Source organism: Tachypleus tridentatus, chromosome 1, assembly GCF_004210375.1.
Source record: "Tachypleus tridentatus isolate NWPU-2018 chromosome 1, ASM421037v1, whole genome shotgun sequence".
Lineage (NCBI taxonomy): Eukaryota > Metazoa > Arthropoda > Merostomata > Xiphosura > Limulidae > Tachypleus > Tachypleus tridentatus.
Window position 1 is genome coordinate 120,875,990 of NC_134825.1, and position 25,865 is coordinate 120,901,854.

A 25,865-nucleotide genomic window follows, 5' to 3' on the forward strand; every position below is an offset into this window, starting at 1 on the left:
TTTACGTTTCTTACAATATATCCATTTGTAAATATTACGTGTAATTTGAACTTTAAATCACTTTTAATTTTCTTACGATACATCCATATAGATTACGTGTGAATTGAACTTTATATCACCTTAAAGTTTCTTACGATACATCCCTATAGATTACGTGTGAATTGAACAGTCACCATTATTTGTATGTCTACACTGAAAGAACGAACTATACAAAGTAAACCAGCAAACCCTTCTAGGAGGAAAGTCCTAATCAACGAATTCAAACCTGTGAAGACGAAATTACTTTAGACTAATAGCACCTACAGTTCCCCGTCATACAAAACATGATCGCCCTTTCAGCCATGGGGGCGTTATAATGTGACCGTCAGTCCCACTATTCGTTGGTAAAAGAGTAGTCCAAAAGTTGGCGGTGGGAAGTGATGACTAGCTGCTTTCTCTCTAGTCTTACACTGCTAAATTAGGGACGGCTAGCGCAGATAGTCCTCGTGTAGCTTTGCGTGAAATTCAAAAAAAAAAAAACAATTCATAAGGGTGTAATGAAATTACGATAATGTGGGTAAAATTCTAATTATACGAAAACAGCGTGTATGAACCGTGCAGTTTACTCAATGGACCATTAAGAAGCTATTGACTTTTATTATGGTAAGCCTTAAATCATAAGCATGTAAACTGGCTTAACTGTTATTTAAATAAAGTTCACTGCTTTATTACCATTACCAGAATGTGCACACTGTCAGCTATATATAAGTTCCTTTAACATTTAACGTTCTTAATTAAGTGTCGGCTCTTCGGGTATTTGAATTAGCTACGAAATATTACGCTTGAGTGACTAGTCTTGATAGGGCGAGTATGTTCAATGACGAGAGATTCGAACCCGCAGATTGCAAGTTGAGTGTCCTAATAATCACATAATAACAGACCTTCCTATATTAATATAGTGTCGGTTGGTCACGCTCGATTTCTACGTATTTCGTGATTCACACGAAGTCCAATTTCACTTTTTCTACCATAATACTTCTACGTTTGTTTACCTAGTCCCATTTTAGGTTTATTCAGTCGTTAAAATAGGCGTAAATAGCTCCTAAGAAAAGGCACCTTTTGCTGTTATATAAACGTTTATTAAGGAGGTAGTTCCCAGGACTATATCAGACATAGTGTTTTGTGTGTGACACACATCATTATGATGTCAAGCTACATAGGGTAAATTTTGACAAGAACAAACATTCTGAGACATTGGTTTGTTGTCTCAGTTGTTTCTCAGATGTTTTACAATAAATTCAGAAATTGTGAGCGTTCCATAAATAACATATCTCCACAATTTCCTAATCGTTGGGCCCGGCAAGGTCACGTGGTTAAGGAACTCGACTCGTAATCTGAGGGTCACGGGTTCAAATTCCCGTCGCACCACACATGCGCGTCCTTTCAGCCGTGAAGGCGTTATACTGTGACGGTCAATCCCAGTATTCGTTGGTAAAAGAGTATCCCAACAGTTGGCGGTGGGTGGTGATGACTAATTGTCTTGCCTCTAGTCTTACACTGCTAAATTAGGAACGGCTAGTGGAGATAGCCCTCGAGTAGGTTTGCGCGAAATTAAAAAAAAATGACAAAACAAAAATAAAACCTAATCGTTGTGTGGATTACTACAATAAAGAAATTGCCAAACTTTACTGGAAGAAAGAGATCATAACTTTTTTGGATATTATCCAATTACAGATCTGCTTACACTTCTAGATTCTTAATAAAATAACACATGTTGTTATGTCTTCACAAGAAAGGACTAGCTATTGGATGTGGTTCCTCTAACGTACCCTTTTTTGCTGCCGTTCAGTCACAGTTAAACAGAATATAGTACACGTTTTCTGTTGTTGTTTTTTTAAAATATTTAAGCCTGTGCAACATAATCTCTATTTAGTATAAAATCGTTAGGCCAGAAAATGTTCATTTGCTCTGAGGCCGTTTAATATTATTAAAGTGTAATTTAATTTTTAATGTTTATTATAGTTGCGATTTATATAGAAAGTCTGAATTTCAAAAGCAGGATTTGCCTCTGGAAACTGTGTCGGAATCCCTTTTTCCTCTACTTGTTCAGAATAGTGGTAAATAGTGGTAAATCCACTTTTCGCTCACTTCTTTTTCTTTCTACTTATCGTACTTGCCAAGTTCAACACAACTTTTTGCGTAAAGAGCTCTTAAAGTCAAATATATTTTGATCCGTCTTTTAAGAGGCTTCACTTGTTTTGGTACGGATATAAGCTCTGAAACTCTTATGCGAAAAAGAAAGTCAAATTTTCTGACTTTGAGGTGCTGTTTCCTTATTCCACAAAACTTAGTAGAAAGCTTTTTCGATATATTACGTAAGTAGTTTCAAATTAATACACGTTTGAGCTTTTAAGAGTTTGTACTATTTGAACTGTTTTTCGTTTTTTTTTTCCAGGAAGAAGTTAAACATTTCCTAACTTTCCGTGTTTCGTGTAATTCCCTGTGATTTTTGGAGCAAACACATACTTTTGATCATGTTCTAGTAAACATTCTAATAATACTCTAGAAATTCAAGGCTTTCTGTCTCTGAAACAGAAATAAATAATTTATATTTGTATTTCCATGTTAACTTTCGTTTTTCTTCATGAAAATCTATTTTTTTCATTACTTTAAAACAACAGTTTTTCGTTAACTACTTTTCATGTACTATTTGACTTTATTTGATACTATAATAGTATTCTTGCTCCCCCGCTAGTACAGCGGTAAGTCTACGGATTTATAACGCTAAAATCAGAGGTTCGATTCCCATCGGTGGGCTCAGCAGATAGCCCGATGTGGCTTTGCTATAAGAAAAAACACGCACGCTCACACACGATAGTACTGTTGGCTTTGTGGCTATTGTATTATTTATCTTGTCAATAAGTTTGTTTCTGTTTAAGTAAAGTTATATTAAGCTATCTGCTGTTTCCACAGAAGCGAATTCAGTTTCGGATTTTAGCGTTGTAAGTCCATAACATCGTGTGATTCCACCAGGAGGACTCTATCAATAATATATAATGATCATTTTACTTCTCTTAAGGAACTCTATCCGTATAATCATTAGGAAAATGTATTTCACTTATTACTATCCAAACTTTAACTGTTATTTTATAACGATCCAGATCGATCAATAATTTTTGATAACTGCAAGTTGGCTAATTAGTTTATCATGGTGAATTACATCATTAAGTATTATGTTAGACACTTCTTTTTTGTTAATGTCAGGTTTCTCATTAGTTATTAGTAAACTTGCTTAGGCTTATAGATTATAGCTTGTTCATTACTGTTTATATTTGGTAGTGTCTTACATGATTAGGACTTTAAATTAATTAGTCAAAGTACTTGTTATTGATTTTTGTTAAATTGATAAAATTAGAAATATATAGATATTTTTTTCCACTTCTGGTATAGAAAACGTTATTACGATTATTAATAAGCTTTTATTTATCGCTTTTGCTGTAGTTTCATTGTGCTTAGGATACTGATGCCTGTGAAACATTATTGTTTTCACATTAATATGAAGTTTGAGTACGTTATAGTACAAAGAATTTGGAGCATTATTTAGTTGTTACAATGCAAATACCCACGTTTGGTCATATATTGCCTGACGACCGTGCATCTGGACAATAGCTCTCTAGCATAGTTAATACTGCAAATAGCTTCTCTGTGAGACGTTCACGTCCAAAACAGATTATTTTGCACTGCTTTCTTTCTATAATCCATCAAGTATACGAGGGCGACAATTTTTTTTCCACTGAAATTTTCGACCATCCGATTGCAGAGAAATCCATGGGCGACTTTAGAGATATGTCTTCGTATTGAATAAATACCCATTTTTATTCTTCAGCTTTTTAAAGTATGTGACGATTCGACGGATATGACGTGGAAACAGCTTGTATACACATAACTTGTATACTTTTTACAAGTAGAAATCCTTCGTGATTACGTTGCATGTTGTTGTCAGGGAATTGTAAATGTCTTTTGCCACTATGCATGTTTTCATAGATTTTCACCTTTTGCAGGACGCTACTTTGCTTACTATATTCCATTACGACTTGCTATTGGTCTTTTTCTGGATGGTCCCCAGATGCCAAGTTGATCCATATTGTTCTTTACATATTTTTATTTGAAATACAAATAATATTCTCATCTTAGAAAATATAAATCCTTGTTGCGTATCATGACATGAGTGTAAAAATATTTTGCGTAGTAGTTCATTACTGCGTTATCTTTCGAAAAATCGATCAATTTTTTGAGATGTGATACTAAACAAGTAAAACCAAACGTTTTCAATATGCAGTTCTAAAATGCGCTCTTCCAATGCGACTTTATATCGGCAGTGTGGATATTTACCAATGTTACTCCGATTTGAAATACTGTCGTTTCTTTCTATACATTATATAATTAAAATATCTCATGCTTGTTTCTAAGGTAATATGGCAAATAGAATTAACATATTTAATATTATTATCTGTAAACTTCAAAATGTAAAATATCCTGATTGCTGTTATTCATTACAAAATATAATATTCGAGTCAAAAGAAGTTGAAGTAGTAAGGGGGCGCTTCAATAATTAGAAGCGTCAATTATTTATATTTGTTGTCTTTATTATTAATCGTTTGTTTGTTTTTAATTTCGCGCAAAGCTACACGAGGACTATTTGCGCTAGCCGTCCCTAATTTAGCAGTGTAAGACTAGAGGGAAGGCAGCTATTCATAATCACCCACCGCCAAATCTTGGGCTACTCTTTTACCAACGATTTCGAGTCGAGTGTCTAAAATTGATCAGCTTTCGGATTATTTAATTATCCATTCACGTAAATGTCTTACTTTTTTTCTGTTACAGTTATTGATTTTACATTTAGCTCATTCAAAATGATATTTGGACAAGAAGAAAGAGCAAATCGAAGGAAGGCAGTGAAATAAACGTGTAGCGTAACATAATTCGACTCCACTGATTTTAATTGGTCTAATAAATACAATATACAGACTTCAGTTAATTTTTGTTTTGATTGCTTTGTTTGTTTTTGAATTTCGCACAAAGCTACTCGAGGGCTATCTGTGCTAGCCGTCTCTAATTTAGTAGTGTAAGACTAGAGGGAAAGCAGCTAGTCATCACCACCCACCGCCAACTCTTGGGCTACTCTTTTACCAATGAATAGTGGGATTGACCGTCAAATTATAACGCCTCCACGGCTGAAAGGGCGAGCATCTTTGGCGCGACTGGGAGGTGAATCCACGATCTTCAGAGTACGAGTCGCACGCCTTAACACACTTGGCCATGCCGGGCCCTTTGGTTTTGATTATTTTACGAAATTAAGATGGTATTATTCATGTCAGTTGACGTATTTAAATTAATTATGATTTAAGAAAATAACCTCTGAAACATGTTTAGAATGATAAAAACAAGTTCATTTGATCAGTTATTTCTGTCAAAATTAAGCATTGTTTACGTGGTGAATTTAATCTGTTTTGAAGAATCAGTCTTCAAAGTAATGACTATATTGGTTCTCCCAATGATGCAACACCATTACATAATATTATTATTGCCCAGGAATTCTTCTCAGATTTTAATTAGTCTTTTGGTTTTTCGGAAACAGGCGTGAATCTCCCATCTCTGAGAAACATGTTTGTGACGATCAGATAACGTCTTCCTTTGTAAATAATTCTAAAGACACTTATTATTCTTTGGTTCTGTTTGAATTTTGCGTCAAGTGAACATTGTTGAATATGTAAGTGTAATAATGCAACACCTGGAGAATACTCGGAATAACTCCTAATTAATCGAATAATATGGATTAATAATATGGAATAATAATAAACAATATGGATAATCCACGAAGGAAATACTAGCGTAAGATATTGAAAATGCCTAACTAGTATAAATTATTTTATGGATCACAGACTTACTTTATTGTGTTTCAAAATATCCAAGTAAGTTATGGAAAGTTATAGATATTCAGCGGATGGATGATCAAAAGTTATACACAATCAGGCCGATTACTTTGTAACTGAATATTATTTTTTTAGCATCATTTGTAACATTGTGAAGGCAAATGTATAATTCGCTTATAAACTTAACGTGGATTATTGGTTATATTTAAGTCCAACAATGTAATATTCATCACTGCGAAATGTAAGTCGAACGATCAAAGTAAGGGGTAACTGGCTCACAATTAATTGTAAAGTGTTCACTGGATGTGCCCGGCATGGCCGAGCGCGTTAAGGGTGCGACTCGTAATCCGAGGGTTGCGGGTTCGCATCCAAGTCGCGCTAAACATGCTCGACCTTTCAGCCGTGGGGGCGTTATAATGTGACGGTCAATCCCACTATTCGTTGGTACAAGAGAAGCCCAAGAGTTGGCGGTGGGTGGTGATGACTAGCTGACTTCCCTCTAGTCTTACACTGCAAAATTAGGGACGGCTCCTGGTTGGGGGTTGTGCGGTAGGCTAACAATCTGCTCAGTTAAAAAACCAGCCTGTTAATGAATCCGCAAGCGATTGCGGCCCTATGTTCCTTCATGGAATCGAGTGGCATAATAATAATAATTATTATAATTCATTGGATAATAAGTGTCTGTAACTTACTCAGGAAGATAACCTATAACAGAAGAAAAATGATCGAAGAACCTTAATAAATTTTATATTGAAACAGTGTGTGTGTGTGTTTTTCTTATAGCAAAGCCACATCGGGCTATCTGCTCGGCCCACCGAGGAGAATTGATTGAAACAGTGGTTATTTCATAACAAATTTGATCTTCCTTGAACGTGGAAAGAAGTAAAGTATTAATTATAGCAGTATTAGTCGACGTCCCAGATTTTTATCATTAAACTAATGTTACATAAATATTCTTTGTCATGTAAATGGCTTTTTAATGGTAAGTGGTATAAATAGGAAGAGTAATCTGTGTTACTTGCGAACATAACATTGTTTATTTGTTTTGAATTTGGCGCAAAGCTACACGAGGGGTGTCTGAGCTAGTCGTCCCTAATTTAGCAGGGGAAGGCAGCTAGTCATCATCATTCAACGCCAACTTTTGGGCTACTCTTTTACCAACGAATAGTTGGATTGACCATTACTTTATAACGCACTCACTACTGAAAGGGCGAGCATGTTTGGTGTGACGGGGATTCGAACCCGCAACCCTCATATTGCGAGTCGAGTTCCTTGCCGGACCTGTGAGCATTAGTTTCAACAAACCAGGCCTGAATAGCGATACTTAAGTATTCAAAGTATTTAAGTATTCAAAGTATTCATTTCAATGTCCGACACGTGACCTTCTACCGATATAAATCGACCAAATATTGCAGATTAAAGTTTTAAAGACATTGGTCTTTGTGAAGAACTATTTATAATAACCGAAAAAGAAATTTGACCGATAAAAATGTGTAGTTCCAACCTCTAGAATGTTGCCCACGTGGAGAAATACATAATCTATTATAGCTATAAAATTAATTATGTAAAGCCCACAGCCTCAGATGAAACACAAAAGTTACAAAAACATTATTGCAAACCCCGTTTGATTAGTTTCTACCAATGATATTTTATGTAAATTCTGAAGAGGCCATTTTCTTGGTCTACCGCAGGTATTGTAGCAACAAGTCTTACTTTTCCCTCTAACCAAGCACACCCATCCGTGAGGAATAAATAGTAATTAATGTTAAGGTCCTTTAATGGAAGGACCTGAGTTCGTCACCCGTCATGATAAAAACACATGGGTGCTCTCACCACCTGCCGGAGAAAAACCAACACAATTCGATAGATTTTTAGTGTAAAATATGTTAATTTTTTTCTTTGGATACAGGTTTTGAAGCAGACATACCTGGTTACAAGAGGTACAGCATGCTTGTTGATGTAGAAAAGGGCATTTACAATCTCAGGGTTCGAAAGGTTAAGCTCGAGGACGAAGGTGAATACCAGTGTCAGGTGTGTTGACAAACTGATTAAAATCATTCTCCGATTTTATTCCTCAATACTTAAAATATTAAAGTGTGTCAAATGATAATGAAAACGATATGCTTTTTGAACATATGTTTCCTGTAAATTAAAATGTTCTAATGTTTGAGAAACTGGAAATAAGGGGCTGAACAAAAAATCAAAACTGGAGAATAAATAGCAAGTGTTAGTGAAATACACAATGTGAGAAGTTTAATATTGTTTTGAGCAGCATTTCTGTTCAACGAGTTTCAACTAATAGAAATGTTATTACGACTAGGGCTCAAAAATAATTCTGGTTGAAGTAAGTAAACGATTTTAATATCCCAGGTTAGACCAGCTCATAATGAAGTTCCCATAAGAGCAGCTGCTCGACTAATTGTGTTGGGTAAGTTAACCTTTAATTTACCATAAACAATTGAATAACACAAATAGTTCACATTAATTTATTCGTGTATATGAGTAATATATTTACGATTTTGCTACAATTGTTTAAGTAATCTCACAGCCTTTTGTGGGTAAACAGAAGTAGCATTTAATCTGCTACCTTGAATGTCTGTAAATGTAATTCATAATGCGAATAAATCAGAAAGTTAGACTTTACTCAATCAGTTTTTATTATATTATTATTGTGTTTAAATATGTATTACAATATGTATTATGTCTGAGCAGGATGTATATCGAAACGTTATTTCTGAGCATTTAAGTTAACAATTAAATTATATTTTTTCCAATAGCAGGACTTCTAATGAAAACTGGTTTGCAGGAGAATTTTCGCTTATAATACCTTATCACTTCTTAGATTAAAACAACATAGTAAAATCATTTTACACAGCGCCATTGTTGAGAAAGATGTCACCAGGTAAAAAAACTAAAAAAAAAAGTTACTTTCTATGTCCAGGATTCGTGTGTATTCATTTGAACCACAAAATATTAGCCGTAATTATGGAACATATTTTCTAAAAAATTATTTTTCCCATTCGTTGTTGCACAAAAATCTAAAAATTATTGGTTAGATTCATTTGTTTCCTGTAATCATTTGAAATAATAGAAGTAAAATAATTAACACGTGCCACACGAGCCAGCCTGGTATCTTCCAGTGGTGAGCCGAAAATGCTCAAGATGGATCCTACTGTGAAAATCTTTGGTTTAGAATTATTTCTAAATATTAATGAATATATGAAATCAACATGGATTTTGGCTTGTATTCTGTTGGTACCACAGTCAGAATTATATCATCTTTATTATATTTATATTAAATCACAGAAATGATATTTCTAGTTTGAGAATCGCTAGGAAAGTCATCTTATAATCCATTGAATCTGATACAACTTCAACACTGCATCCTTGAGTTTTAATGACGCATTAGTTTCACACAATATTGAAGATAAAATGATGTCTTACATACTAATTCAGTCCACCTTTTATTAAGGTAACAGTTCTATTATGTCTGTTTTTTTATCCTTCGTTGTGAATACGGTAATTAATAGGCCCTGGCATGGCCAGGTGGTTAAGGCACTCGTTTCGTAATCCAAGGGTCGCGGGTTTGAATCCCCGTCACACCAAATATGCTCGCCTTTTCAGCCGTGGGGACATTATAAAGTGACGGTCAATCCAACTACTCGTTGGTAAAAGAGCAGCCCAACAGTTCGCGGTGATAACTAGCTGCCTTCCTTCTAGTCTTACACTGCTTAATTAGGGACGGCTAGCGCAGATAACCCTCGTGTAGCTATGCGCGAAATTCAAAAATTAAACAAACAAGCCTTTTTATCCTTTCTTTTTCTTTTTTAAAGAGGTTTCAAAATATTCAGTGTGTCTGTTCTGATCAGGTTTGGTTTGTTCTGAGTTTCGCGCAAAGCTACACAAGGGAAGTCTACGCTAACCCTCCCTAATTTAGCAGTGTAAGACTAGATGGAAGGCAGCTAGTCATCACCACCCACCGCCAACTCTTGGGCTACTTTTTTACCAACGAATAGTGGGATTGATCGTAACTTTGTAACGTCCCCACGGATTAAAAGACGAGCATATTTGATGTGAAGGAGATTCGAACCCGCGACCCTCGGATTACGATTCGAGTGCGTCCCAAACAGCAATTACAGATAAGGAAAGACAAACAAACTTTTTTTTTTACCCCTAAAGAAACTGAATTTATTAGAGAATAAAAAATTATCGTGTGAGAATCATGAAAATCAGAAACGAAACATATCTGAATCTGAAAATCGACGAATATTTAACGATCACTGATTTTTGTCGAGTCACTTTATCAGCCACTTCATGTTAACTGTGAGACATCGATCAACGATTATTATTGGGTAGCCTTTGTTGAAAGGCTTCTAGGACGTGAATTCGTTGAGACAGAAGTAATATGTAGCACCCTGGGGTCAGTCCGTCACTATATTGCAGATTGAAGGTCGAGATCATGGCGTATAATGATAGTATATATATAACGAAATAAAAGCCTGGAAGACTACATGATGGAATTGTATGACATTGCAATGAGAGTTATAGGCCAGCTATACATTCGATACATTATATGTCTTCGGTAAAACTATGTGAAAACAATTCCCGTGAGTTTGAGTTGAAGAAATAGATATTTTTTCGTAAAATTGGTTCAAATAACGACGTATCTTTGAACCGAAATTCGGTATAACAAACATTAACGAATAAAGAAAGAAAATTTGAGTTTAGCTGAAAGAGTTTTATTTTATTTTAATAATTCTTGACAGCTGGCTTTACGCTTCAAATGTCGATAGGCCTCTGTCTAATAAAAGTTATTCTGAATGTTCGAGTAATAAGCATTATATTATTGAGTTGAAGGTATATTTTTAATGTGGTTACGTAAACCAGGACTTTCGCTACAAAATTCTACTTGTACATCCAAACAAATGGGCCCCGGCATGACCAAGTGGTTAAGGCACCCGACGCGTAATCAGAGGGTCGCAAGTTCGAATCCCCGTCACCCTAAAATGCTTGCCCATTCAGCCGTGGAAGCGATATAATGGGACGGTCAATTCCACTATTCGTTGGTAAAAGAGTAGCCCAAGAGTTTGGGGAGGGTCGTGATAACTAACTGCCTTCCCTCTAGTCTTACACTACTAAACTAGGGACGGCTAGCGCAGATGCTCCTCGTGTAGCTTTTCAAGAAATTCAAAACGAACCAAACCAATTCACACAAATGTACTCTTTATTTCTAGCTTTATTTAAAATTGAGGTTGTTGTTTCTTTTGGAAGGAAAAAAAAAAAGCTTTTATACTAAATTTAGCAGAAGACTAGTTACCTAAAATGCATAATTATGATCAAGCTAATATTTTGTCACATAATTCTAGTAACTGCTGTGAACTACAACGTACTGTAAAGTAGATACATTGTTATTTATGGATAACACCGGTGTAATAAAATACGTAAAACAGTAACGAACATCGAACCGGAACTTATTAAATAAGGCCCTGCATGGCCATATGGTTAAGGCACTCGACTCGTAATCCGAGGGTCACATGTTCGAATCCACTTCACACCAAACATGCCACTTTTTTCAGCCTAGGGGGCGGTATAAATGTGATGGTGAATCCAACTATTTGCACGTAAAAGTGTAGACAAGACTTGGCAATAGGTGATGATGACCAGCTGCCTTCCCTCTAGTCTTACACTGCTAAATTAGGGACGGCTAGCTCAGATAGCCCTCTTGTAGCTTTAGGCAAAATTCAAGAACAAACAAACAAACTTAGGAAATATTCCGCACCAGTTCTTGCTGTATGTTAAAAAAATATAGCATTCTTTACATGCTTACAACTTTTGAAAGATAATATTTTGATTAGAATCTGCTTCATATAAAAATAAATAAATATAAGTATTTGAATAAACATAAATATATGAAAATCATTGGTGGTCAAAGATATAAAGGGGCGTATTATATGTACATATATAAAGTATTTCTAATTAAAATTCAAAAGGAAACTGTTTATTCCAGAAACATTGATATTGACAAACCGATAACATAGAAGTATACGCTTCAACATAACAGAGATTGGAACTCAATGTTATTTCATACTAATTTTTCTTCGTTATTTCTCTAGGGGATTCAAGAGTGAGGTGCTGTTTATTTCGACAACAACTGTTGTATATAATCTCTCATTGCTAACTAATAATTTAACAAGAAATTTCTCTCCAAACAGAGTCAGAATGCCTAACGCCAAAAGCTTCTTCTAGAACATATTGACATGAAGTGTGACAGCGGTATGAAGGCCTACAGTAAAGTTCTATTATTTCTCTTTCTCACATATTGACATAAAATGTAACAACGGTCTGAAGGCCTACAGTAATAATCTAGTGTTTCTCTTTCTCACATATTGACACAAAGTGTAACAACGGTCTGAAGGCCTACAGTAAAGTTCTATTATTTCTCTTTCTCACATATTGACACAAAATGTAACAACGGTCTGAAGGCCTACAGTAATAATCTAGTGTTTCTCTTTCTCACATATTGACACAAAGTGTAACAACGGTCTGAAGGCCTGCAGTAAAGTTCTATTATTTCTCTTTCTCACATATTGACACAAAATGTAACAACGGTCTGAAGGCCTACAGTAATAATCTAGTGTTTCTCTTTCTCACATATTGACACAAAGTGTAACAACGGTCTGAAGGCCTACAGTAAATTTCTATTATTTCTCTTTCTCACATATTGACACAAAATGTAACAACGGTCTGAAGGCCTACAATAATAATCTAGTGTTTCTCTTTCTCACATATTGACACAAAGTGTAACAACGGTCTGAAGGCCTACAGTAAAGTTCTATTATTTCTCTTTCTCACATATTGACACAAAATGTAACAACGGTCTGAAGGCCTACAGTAATAATCTAGTGTTTCTCTTTCTCACATATTGACACAAAGTGTAACAACGGTCTGAAGGCCTGCAGTAAAGTTCTATTATTTCTCTTTCTCACATATTGACACAAAATGTAACAACGGTCTGAAGGCCTACAGTAATAATCTAGTGTTTCTCTTTCTCACATATTGACACAAAGTGTAACAACGGTCTGAAGGCCTACAGTAAAGTTCTATTATTTCTCTTTCTCACATATTGACACAAAATGTAACAATGGTCTGAAGGCCTACGGTAAAGTTCTATTATTTCTCTTTCTCGCATATTGACACAAAGTGTAACAACGGTCTGAAGGCCTACGGTAAAGTTCTATTATTTCTCTTTCTCACATATTGACACAAAGTGTAACAACGGTCTGGAGGCCTACAGTAAAGTTCTATTATTTCTCTTTCTCGCATATTGACACAAAGTGTAACAACGGTCTGAAGGCCTACAGTATAGTTCTATTATTTCTATTTCTCACATATTGACACAAAATGTAACAACGGTCTGAAGGCCTACAGTAAAGTTCTATTATTTCTATTTCTCACATATTGACACAAAATGTAACAACGGTCTGAAGGTCTACAGTAAAGTTCTATTATTTCTCTTTCTCACATATTGACACAAAGTGTAACAACGGTCTGAAGGCCTACAGTAAAGTTCTATTATTTCTCTTTCTCACATATTGACAAAAAGTGTAACAACGGTCTGAAGGCCTACAGTAATAACAGTCTCTCTCTTTCTATTGCGATGTGGAGCATTTCGATCTATTAATTGCATACAAAATATTACTCATATTATAGACATTTAACTCTTAATATATTTTTGGGATTACAGTTATACATCTTTTGTTTTGAAGACGAAAAAGGAAGAGACTACCAATGCTAGAGATATGTCAACAACTCGCATAGTTAGTATATGAAATAAGAAATTATACGTTCAATTTTTATCTGAAAAGTTTGTAATCAGGTTTGGTAAGAATATTTCTTATATTTAATTATTGGTACCAAACATACACATATATAGTATTCAGTATTTATTTTGAATGCTAACTTCGGAAATGTGATGCTTTTAATAAGACGTCAATGAAACTTACTGAGGCAATAGTGTATCAATAGATTTCTGACCATCGTTTGTATTAAAAATTAGCAATGAATATTTTTTGCAAAGCACGCAGGAAAAAAATTATCTGCTGTTTCCTTTCACTCACTGAAAAAAATATCCTGTTTAAAGTGTTAAGAAATGTGGGAATTTTATATATATATATAACCAGTACAATTGAATAGTTATATTAGTGGTGGACATTATTCTATTGTATGATGTGTTAACAAATGTGGGAGTTTTGTATACAACCAATACAAAATAATAGATATATTAGTGGTAGACATTATTCTATTATATTATATGTTAAGAAATGAAGGAGTTTTGTATATATGACCTACATATCCTGAGCACAAAATATAATTCTAGATTCTTCAGTAGTCACAAGAGTTTGAAAAGCAAGTATAGTTATATGTTAATTTATATGGATAAAGTAGTTCAGACGATATAACACTAACGTTTTTCGCACACACATTATACGTCGAGTTCAACTCGGAGTTTTCACACTTTTATTCGCTGCTTTGTTTTAACGTTAGACTATCTTTTAAACTCGTCGAATTTTACGGTTCTGTTTTCAATTTATGTAATTCAAGAAAATTACGCTGCTGTATTTTACTGCATCGTGATCTGAAGTACTGAAAAAAAATATTCGCATCACAGAACTGTGAATTCTGACATGTCTTGAAACAACACGCTTAAAGGGAAATTGTGGACTAACTAAACCGTAAGTTTAGGCTACGTTTTACGGAAATGTGGATTGCAATGAATTCAGTATATATTATTATTTAACTTATCAACGAATATCAAGGTATTTCATATCGAATAGTTCCTCCGGACCAGCTCACGATAAATGGTAGAGCAACTCACGAAACTATCAAAGTCCATAAAGGTGAAAGAATCAATATGGGCTGCAGCTCTCAAGGAAGCAAGCCAAGCGTTCAACTTAAGTGGTACAGAAACAATGTTCAGTTATTAACAGGTGGGTAGACATGTAACATTTTTCTTTCTTCTTGTGGAACACTTATTATCAAACTGATACGTCTGTAATCATCGCGTTTCTTATCCAGTAGTTAGGGAAATTCTATTACGTTTCTTTAGAAACTTGAGTAATAATTCATTTATGAGTTTATTTTTTTTTGGGAAGCAATGTGCTAAATATTACTGTAGTTTTAAGTAGAAAACCAGAAACGTACTAAATCGAGTGTGAGGAAAAGCGAAATCAGTCGCGTTTTGTTTTGTTTATATTTATTTTATTTTCGTTGAAAAAAAATGAAGTTTTTTTTGTTTTTTTTTCTAGAATCAGAAGATACAGTTATTAGACAGGAAGAAAATAAACTTTTCACAACAGTAAGTACGATTTTAATATACCCTACTTTGGACGACAATGGCGCCATCTATACTTGTGAAGCCGTCCATCCTGCCATGCCACAAGCATGGAAAACTTCTGTCACCATAAGTGTCCTTTGTAAGTATTTTCTAAGAGATATTTACCTCTGTATGCATATTATATACTGATAACAAATACTAAATAGTCGCAGTATTTTTTTTAAAAATACACTCTTTAAAACTTAAAAGTAATTAGAATCCATAATAATAAAATTTATTACGGTTAATATTTATCAGTGTAGTCACATTATGACTATTCACGTCTTTCGAAATACAAATGACTTGTTTTCAGCCTATAATTACGAATAAAGATTTAATAAGGGGAGATTCATATCATTAAAGTAATTCAAACATGATGTACGGTTCCAACAAACAGCTAGGAACTTTAAGCACCAATAGTGTATGCTTATAAACGTAGTGTTAATAACGCTCTGTATAATCTTCAGACACTCGTTTTAAAACCTCTTTAGACCTGGAGCTACTTTACAGGATGTAAGGTTTCTCCCATGAGTGTCTTATGTATATATACTTTATAGGGTTAAATTCTACTAGGCATACATTTCATTTTATTCGAATAAATCACATTTCCTACAATAATTTACTGACTAATTTGTGAAACTAAAAACGGCCATTATCATGCTTCAAGATGAAGTCAGAGCTAATTGTACTGTATAAGATACCGCGATAGAGTGTAAGATATGGTCCGTATTAGATATGGAGGTAATGGCGTCATTCTATCGTACTTACACCAATCCTTATTCCTTGTCATACCAACTTCCACCAGCACCAAACACGCGAATTTACAGCATGGAAGATAAAATGGATCTAATTCCAAAGTATCATCCGACTAGAAGAGAAAATGTGATTCATCTATAAAAAGAAATAACACTTCACATGTTGCCTCACCAGAAGTGCTCTTAGCGTTCACTGATGGAGAGCTACTTTTTGCTTTACTTTGGACGGAATGTGTCTCATTGCCTATCAAACAAATAGGTTAGCTTTGTTTAGTATCATTCTAATCACTGGTACATTGGACACAGTGACTTGTTGCCGCTAAAATATCTCGTGTTACTTTGGGATAATTTAAGTCAATTTTCAACCGACTATAACTGGCTTTCTTCGACTCGTCTGATAACGCTTCATTTTTTTTTTTTAATTTCGCGCAAAGCTACTCAAGAGCTATCTGCGCTAGCCGTCCCTAATTTAGCAGTGTAAGACTAGAGGGAAGGCAGCTAGTCATCACCACCCACCGCCAACTCTTGGGCTACTCTTTAACCAAATAATAGTGGGATTGACCGTCTGATTATAACACTCCCAAGGCTGAAAGGGCGAGCATATTTGGCGCGACGGGATTCGAACCCGCGACCTTAAGATTACGAGTCGAAAGCCTTAACCCACCTGGCCATGCCGGGCCCTCTTCACATTTATGGTTTCCTTCAAGTATTTCTGTGGCTCACGTACAATGTGAAGCAAACTTAAACTCTGTGATCCGTTTCAAAGACAAATGAAACAATAGTGTAAGACTACCATATTTGTCATGGGGCTAGGTGACCAATCATTTGTTTTTAAGACCACATGAATCACCATAATATGGGTAATTTCCACAATAATGGACTGAGTGGATCTATTAGATCATCCTGAAAGTCTTATTTTGTCTCAGATGTAATATTATAAGTTATTTCTGATTGTGTATAACGTTTAGAAATAGCTCAAAACGAAAAATTGGTATATAAATTTGAGACTACAAGTAAAAGCAACGTTAGAACTGTAATATCTGATTATTTTCATACAAACACTTGTTTAACGTGTATCTCTTTCAGTGTCTATCATAATGTCATTTATAGACGATTTTAGTTCCAAATAATATGTATAAACAATACAGATCCACGAATGTTTTTCATTTTGATGAACTATCATTAGTGGCATTTGTTTGAAAATACATCATCGTACCATTTAAGATACTTCTGTCTTTATGTTCAAGCCCTTTATATTTCATTTGTTCCAAATCAAAACAATTCATAAGATCGTGCATAGCATCACATAACCTAAATTATTTTTATTTATTTCAGATCCACCCGAAACACCTGTAATAACTGGGTATACGAGAAAAGACGTAATTAGGAAAGGTGACATTGTTTCTCTAACGTGCGTTTCGGAAGGAGGAAATCCACCCGCCCAGCTACGTTGGTTTCGTTTTAATACGTCATTGAATGGCAACTACAATTATAACAACACCATGGCTGCAAGCAGGCTGACCTTCACTGCAACTCCAGGCGACAATAACGCCACCTATCGGTGTGAAGCTAGTAGCAGAGTAGTAAAAAAGCCATTGTCCGCTTCAATAACCATATCCGTCCAATGTAAGTTCCTGTACTCGCAACTCATTTTAATTACAAGTAAGATCTTCAGCAAATGTTGAATACCTTTCAGATATTTTGATATAAATAATGTACGAAATACTAAAGATTTCGAGATTCATCTTAATGACGTAATAATGAACGATACGGATTCTTTCAAACGCTTCTCTCGGTTACCCATAAATTGAATTTCTTACTAAAATCTAGTGCTGATAATATATTTGTACAAGTCTCCCACACAGCTAAATTCAATAAAACCATGATTCTATTTTTGTAGTATTTTAAAATAATTTTGTTCTTTGTTGTACCTTTGTCTACCTTTTGGCACAAGTTGTAGTGACAAACTGTCCAAACTCAGATGACATTCGGTGTAGAATCCCATGTTGACTCCTATAAATTGAGGTAAAAATGAAAAGACTACTCATTTTTTTCCATTTCAATGTCGCAAATGAGGAGTCAGCTTAGCCAGGATGTCGGTAGCAAAGTACATGATTTCGATACCCAAAGAAAGTAATGTTTTATTTAGCTTTCAGCACGGATTCATTTCCATCAAACATACGGTTTGTGATGTATTACAGCCTAAAATAGGCTTGGGATTGCCACATACCTTTGCTTTTATACGTCTTTATAAGATTAGAAGACGAGATAAGACGACCACCTAAGTTTGAATGTTGTTTTCGCCAATTAAGGTGAACGTGTGCAAATCTTGACATTTGACATTTTTAAATGTAATATTATAAATGTTGTTTGTATTTAAAACAATAATTAAACATGGAATTATTCTAGATATTGAAAAAATACACTTCTTGTGGTTGGAACCATTGCACCTATACAGTTGGATAAAGTGGAGTCCCAAGATAAGGAAAATTGATCCCAACTAACTCATAATAATTGCAACTTAATATAAATAACGCAGTGAGCTGTTACATTTAGAATACCATGCACATTGTCTAGGGTAAAGGCGCAAAAGAACGCGGGTAATAATGTGGAACAATGACATACGTTGTGGTTGAAGCTCATAGATAAAAGATATATCAGTGATGTCATGTACGATGACACCAATGCAGCAGGAGATGTCGTACGTTATAAAGAAAATCAGTAAACTTAAAGTATTGTTTTTCTTTCACGACGTATTCCACTGTATAGAATTTCTCATTACTTAAAATCAAAAATTGAATTTATCAGAAATACCCTTTTAGTAAAAAAAAAAAAAAAAATCCAATGTGCTTACCTTAAATCAAATTTGTTCAAAAGTAAACAAAAATAAAGTTACGCTTTGATTATTCTTTTACGTTCAATCAAAGGGTCACATGAATAATAGTTACACAGTACTAGTTACACGTTATCTCTTAAAGATAAGCTAGTATCATACATAAAATGAAAGTAAAACGTGCCTAAGGATTTTTTCGAGAACTCTTAGTTAACCTAATGAATATAGGTTTCACTTATATTTCAAGTAATTTTGTTTTGTCAATAAAATGTAGTTTGTTTGTTTGTTTTTTTGAATTTCGTACAAAGCTACTCGAGGACTATCTGTGCAAGCCGTCCCTAATTTAACAGTGTAAGACTTGAGGGAAGGCAGCTAGTCATCACCACCCAACGCCAACTCTTGGGCTACTCTTTTACCAGCGAATAGTGGGATTGACCGTCACATTATAACGCCTCCACGGCTGAAAGGGCGAGCATGTTTGGCGCGAAAGGGATTCCAATCCGCGACCCTCAGATTAAGTCGCACGCCTTAACACGCTTGGCCATGCCGGGCCTAAAACGTACGGTGAATAATTATAAAAAAAAAAAAGATTCTTTCGTGTGCTTCAAAAATTCTGTTAAGCTGCCTTTGTTTTGGGTGAGCTAAACCATGTGATTTTTGTTATTTTTAATATACTTTAGTGCCTATTTAATTTTTTTTTGTTTATCAACTTTGCTGTTTGTGACGTGTCTGTGTGAACATTAACAACGAATGAGGTTAGAACATGAGTCCTGGCGTGGCGTAGGCATTGATTAATAATTAATTTGTGAATATAATTATAAATATTCAAGGAGGTTAGTGAGGTAAAGGTTATGTTATGAATTCTAGACTTCATGAAAGAAAAAATAAAATATGGCTGGAATTACAATCATTTATCATAAAATCGAAAATTTCTTCAGAGAAGAAAGAGGAGAACGTTGGTTGTTAAAAACTTAAACATTTTTATCTCTCAGGAATCATATTATAATCATAATTCATTATTATTTTATATCTAATAACTAGTTTTCACACTGTATTATTTAAGTTGATATATATTTTTATACGTAAGTTCAACCACTAATATTTCCATACCTATGATAGGCACAGCACAGATAGCCCATTCCATGAACAAACAAATAAGCTGCTAATTATAACAAATCACTTCGTTTTTGTTTTTTTTATTTGACACTAGCTAGGAATTTTAGCTTACTTATGTTCAGAGGTCAGAAACATTCTATGAAATGTTATGTAAAATAGACTAAAGAATTTTACAAATTCGACATCTAATAATTATATTCATTTCAATAAGTGAACATTTGAATGAATGTTTAATCAAAAATTCAAATTTGTTTTAAACAGACTTGCAAGAAATATATTTATTAATGCATGCTTTTGTCACAAGCATTTCGACATAATTAAACCTCAGACATCACTGTTTTCCTAATTTATTTCCAGATCCACCAGAGGGAGTTTACGTAACTGGTCCAGCAGAAGGTAGGAGAGGAGATGTTATTATTGTCACGTGCACCACCTCTCCTAGTAACCCTGCACCCAGCGTTAGGTGGCGAGTAAATGGGAGATATATTTCTGGTGAAGAAGAGTACACAACCAAAACCATTGATGGTTGGATCACCAAGTCAAAGATCTCCATCTCTCTCACCAGGCAGGTAAATTCTCCAACTCTCCAAAAATGAGAAAACACATTTTTCTTTCAAATTTTCAATGAACTATCTTTCCTTAGCTTAGTATTTCTTTTATTTAAACTGGAAAGTTTTCGTTTACTTTTTTTGTTTTAAAGGCAAAGCATCACATTAGGGCTTTAGGCTAACTAACTGCTTCGTGCCTACTGCATGGATCACGTTCCGAAGTTTAGCATTATAAGCTCTCAAACTTAAGGCTGAGCCCTTATAGACAGGAGGAAAAGCCAACTTTCATGGTAACATAAAACTGTGTCAGTAGTTATATATGTAAATGAAACGGCTGGTATGGGTAGAGAAAGCACTATGTTGTTCGCTCCTCTACATAGTGCTTTCTCTACCCATACCAGACGTTTTTACATATATAATTTTCTCTACAAGTGGGTTTTCTCGTCATCACGGATTATGTGACAGTAGTATATTTAATAATTTCAGGCCTAACACATGAAACTGGCAGTAACCCTAGATGAATGTGTCACACTGCCAAAACTAGCACTTCTCATTATTTTAAGCATCCTAGCTCGTTACTCATATTCAGCATACTTGATAAAAAGTAGTTTAATTACCCAATACATTTTTTCTTCTGGATGAATGGTATTGGATATCCCTTCCCAGCTTCCCTATGGAAAATATAATAAATTTCAGATTATACCATATTAACAGTAACATTTTGTTTTGATGATCAACCGTCCTGGTTGTCAGAGCATGAATGACGTTTTAAATAGTTTGTTTACTGGTTCCTAGCCCGACATGGCCAGATGGGTTAAGGCGTTCGACTCGTAACCCGAGTGTCGCAGTTTCGAATCCCGGTCCTACCAAACAAGCTCACCCTTTCAGCCGTGGGGCGTTATAATGTGAGGTCAATCCCACTATTCGTTAGTAAAAGAGTAGCCCAAGCGTTGGCGGTGGGTGGTGATGACTAGCTGCCTTCCCTCTAGTCTTACACTGCTAAATTAGGGACGACTAGCGCAGATAGCTCTCGAGTAGCTTTGTGCGAAATTTAAAAACAAATAATTACTGGTTCTTAACATTTATTTTATGAATTTCTGACAGAGGTAAATGTTAGGGCTTATAATGTTAAAATCGAGGTTGGATTCCCGCGATGTAAACACTCTGTGGCTTTGTGCTTTAGCTCAAAGAATATCTACCATTACCTAGACATCTTGGTTCGAATACTTATTTTCTGGGAACTAATTGTACTTCACTGTAGTCATAATTAATTTTGAGATGTACTTATAGCCTTCAGAATGTTTTCAACTTCAGTAAATCATTAATCAATAGTTTGGAAAACTTATAGACAAAAATTAATTGGTATGAATTTCGTAACCTGTGTTCTTATTGGTTCTTTAGGATGCAGATTCCAAGACTGTAGTCTGTCGAGCAGGAGATGACGTCATTGGATACACCAATGGAAGTTTGAAAATAAAAATTTCATGTAAGAAAAATTGTTTACTCCTCAATAATATTTTAGTTTTTGTTGGAATATTTGTAATGTTTTGGAATATTTCTACTGTGTTTTGTAATATTTCTACTGCCTTATTTATAAACATTTCAGTAAATTATCGAATCATATTACAATTTACAACGCTAAATAATAGCTACAACAGATCTATCAAATAGTATCTAGCTAAGTATTCTTTCGAGATTTAACTGGTCATAAATGGTTTAAAATACTAATTTATCTTACAAGTTGGTTGAAACAATGAGAGATTACCTTAAATAATTTTGCTTTTCCAGAATCAATGTTACCTAATACAATTAGTACATAACAACACGCGACGAATATTAATTATTACACGTGTAATAATAAAAAAGCAAAACGATAAAATAGGTCCTCAGCATATTACACTCCCTTCAGCTTCAGATAACTTATTGTTATTAAAACAATAGGTCCTCAGCAAATTACACTCCGTTCAGCTTCACATAACTTATTGTTATTAAAACAATAGGTTCTCAGCATATTACACTCCGTTCAGCTTTACATAACTTATTGTTATTAAAACAATAGGTCCTCGGCATATTACTCTCTAATATATAATGTCTTCCCGTGAGTAGAATTCATTTTTAAGTATTTCTACTTATTCTGACACATCACGCATGTAATATGAGCTAGCTCTTTCAAAAATAAAGCCACGACTCACGTTTTAAGATCATTTTTGTACATAACTCACAACTTTCGCTATAACAGCTTCTTAGCAGCTTCAATGGAGACTGGATTTCAATATATATGATAATATTTTGTCATCATAAGAACAGACAGAAGCTATAGTAGCTGTACGCTTACTAAGAAAAATTTAATGTTAACGACATTTTTGACACAAATCACCAGTGAAATAGACATCTATAACTTCGCATTTCTACATTTCTATTTGAACAAGTGAAAGGAAATGCCAGCATTATCATTGGAGTGTCAAATATCTATATAGCAGTGTTATGGTATAAACTTATATAAACGTATCCTCAATACCACTTGACGTCATAATCAAGTTTGAACGAATATTGAATACGCTTTTTGTATTGTTCGAAACATTTTCTCTCATATTAATATTAGATTTATTTGTTTGGCTTATTTCAAACTTCCTGATTACGATTAGAAACCTCTATGATGAGAAACCTCTATGATTAGAAACCTCTATCATTAGAAACCTCTATGTTGTTTTTCTCTTACAAGCTTTATACACTATATTCCGTCTCCTTCACCAAGTGGCGCAGCGGAATATTTGTGGACGTACAATGCTAGAAACTGACCCATTGTGTAGCTTTTTATTTTTACTTCATTACAAACAAACAAATAACCTATTTCAGATTGTTATACAATGAAAACGGCATGACCAGGTGGTTAAGGCGCTCGACTCGAAATCCGAGATTAGCAAGTTTGAGTCTTCGTCCCACCAAACATGCTCACCCTTTCAGCTGTAGGGGCGTTATAATGTTACGGACAATCTAACTATTTGTTGGTAGAATAGTAGCCCAAGAGTTGTCGGTATGTGATGGTGACTAGTTGCCTTTCCTCTTGTCTTACACTGCTAAATTAGGGACGGCTAGCGCAGATAGCCTTCGTGTAGCTTTGGGCGAAATTCAAAAACAAAACAAACAATTTAAACAGTAATCTTTTTATAGTTTCCTTCATATAGATCGCATATCGCATAAGAAAAGAAAAAAAAACTATTTCATCAGAGAAAGGTAAAAAGAATGGTTTGTTTTTTTAATTTCTCGCAAAGCTACTCGAGGGCTATCTGCGCTAGCGCCCCTAATTTAGCAGTGTAAGACTAGAGAGAAGGCAGCTAGTCATCACCACCCACCGCCAACTCTTGGGCTACTCTTTTACCAACGAATGGTGGGATTGACCGTCACATTATAACGCCCCCACGGCTGGGAGGGCGAGCATGTTTGGCGCGACTCGGGCGCGAACCCGCGACCCTCAGACTACGAAGCGCACGCCTTAACTCGCTAGGCCATGCCAGGCCCTTTTTCTGAGAATGGAAAAAAAAAAAAAAAACAGTAACCACATCACGGAATAACTAATACACTAAGCACTGCGTAGATATGGGAAGCAATAAGGCAGTTATGAGGTCCACACATTTATCATTCGAGATTAAAAAGCACCTTTCATATGTCGTTCTTTTATACTCTTCAAAACAAGAAACGCAAAAGGGATATTTTTGTTATTTTAAAGAGAAATATATGTAATAACGTTACAAGCTCAGAGTATGTGATGTTACACGTGTTAAGGCACTGATTGTCAGACCAAAATGACAATAAAAGTTGTGCACTTTGAAAACGAAGGAAAACATCGGATTTTTCGCCAAAACGCATGCGTGTCCAATAAATTTGTTTGAGAGATCTGCATGTTTTGCAAGTGCGACGTGTGCAAAATCCCTATAAAAGTGACGGGTTCTCGGTTTCCATAGCTCAGTGTTAAGCCACCGACACGCAATACAGTTACGCCAAGACTGATTGAAGCACAACGCAATAACGCCATTGGTCGCTTGGAAGCAGGCGAATCTCGATCAGATGTTGCCAGAGCTGTGAATGTCCACTCAAGCACCATCACAAGGCTATGGAATCGTCACCAACAACATGGATCAACTCGTGACCGTCCACGATCTGGCAGACCTCGTGTGATCACGCCCGCACAAGATCGCAACATCCAGTTACGTCACCTTCGGGATAGGACCACCACTGCGACGTCTACTGCCTTAACCATACCAGGGCTACGTAGGATTTCCGATCAGACCGTACGCAACCGTCGACGAGATTCTTAGGGCCCATGTGCAACCCATCATGGTGAACGTCAACGACGTTTTTCAACATGACAACGCCCGTCCTCACACAGCCCGACTCACCACTGTCTTCTTGAGACACCACAACATCAACGTTCTTCCCTGGCCCTCCAGATCACCAGATTTAAACCCCACCAAACATCTTTGGGACGAGTTGGACCGACGTCTGCGACGGCGACAACCTCAAGCGCAGACTCTACCTCAGCTTGCAGCAGCTTTGCAGGCTGAGTGGACAGCCATTCCACAGGATGTGATTCGTCATCTCATTGCTTCCATGGACAGGAGATGCCAAGCAGTTATTGATGCTCACGGGGGGCATACTCGTTATTGACGTTGAGTGACATTAAACTTCATCTAGTGAGCGTGTACTTCGCCTTTGCAGACTTTGGATATTCAGCAGTGAATGTGCAAAGTTTCTCGCATGTCATACAGAACTACCCGGAATAAACTTGTTAACAATTTGTCTCATATTTTGCCTTTTGCGTTTCTTTTTTTGAAGAGTATATTTGAATTGTGAGAGATTGTGAACTATCACGGTTTACTTTTATTATGTTTAAATGTATATTATTTAATAAAGCTTGGATGATTCCATTCGGGTATAAGAATTCAACTATTTACAAAGTGTTGTTTCGGGTATAAGAATTCAACTGTTTACAAAGTGTTGTTTCGGGTATAAGAATTCAACTGTTTACAGAGTGTTGTTTCAAACGAGAATTTCTTTCGATGTCTTAAACACTCAATTATTAGCTTTCGTTTTAAAGATTTCTAGCCAGGGGCTGCGTTATCTTTTAACTGCAGAAGCCGCCGTCGAGAAATCTTAAACAGTTAGTCCAAGTGTCATAAATGAATTATCTTGGTATTCAGGCCCGACATGACCAAGTGGTTATAAGGCACTCGACTCGTAATCTGAGGGTCGCGGGTTCGAATTCCCGTCACAAAAAACATGCTCGCCCTCTCAGCTGTGGAAGCATTATAATGTAACGGTCAGTGCCAT

The 25,865-nt window shown here is 35.4% G+C and overlaps 1 protein-coding gene across 1 annotated transcript in view; it reads left to right on the forward strand.

Annotated features, from left to right (window-relative positions):
- Positions 1-25,865, forward strand: part of LOC143222506 (nephrin-like) — a 143,601-nt gene that overhangs the window by 68,159 nt on the left and 49,577 nt on the right. Inside the window, exons 3-9 of the mRNA XM_076449111.1 lie at positions 7,822-7,943; positions 8,283-8,340; positions 14,747-14,899; positions 15,218-15,385; positions 17,376-17,666; positions 20,347-20,558; positions 21,939-22,023. Coding sequence (XP_076305226.1) covers positions 7,822-7,943; positions 8,283-8,340; positions 14,747-14,899; positions 15,218-15,385; positions 17,376-17,666; positions 20,347-20,558; positions 21,939-22,023 — 1,089 coding nt within the window. The remainder of the gene's footprint in view (positions 1-7,821; positions 7,944-8,282; positions 8,341-14,746; positions 14,900-15,217; positions 15,386-17,375; positions 17,667-20,346; positions 20,559-21,938; positions 22,024-25,865) is intronic.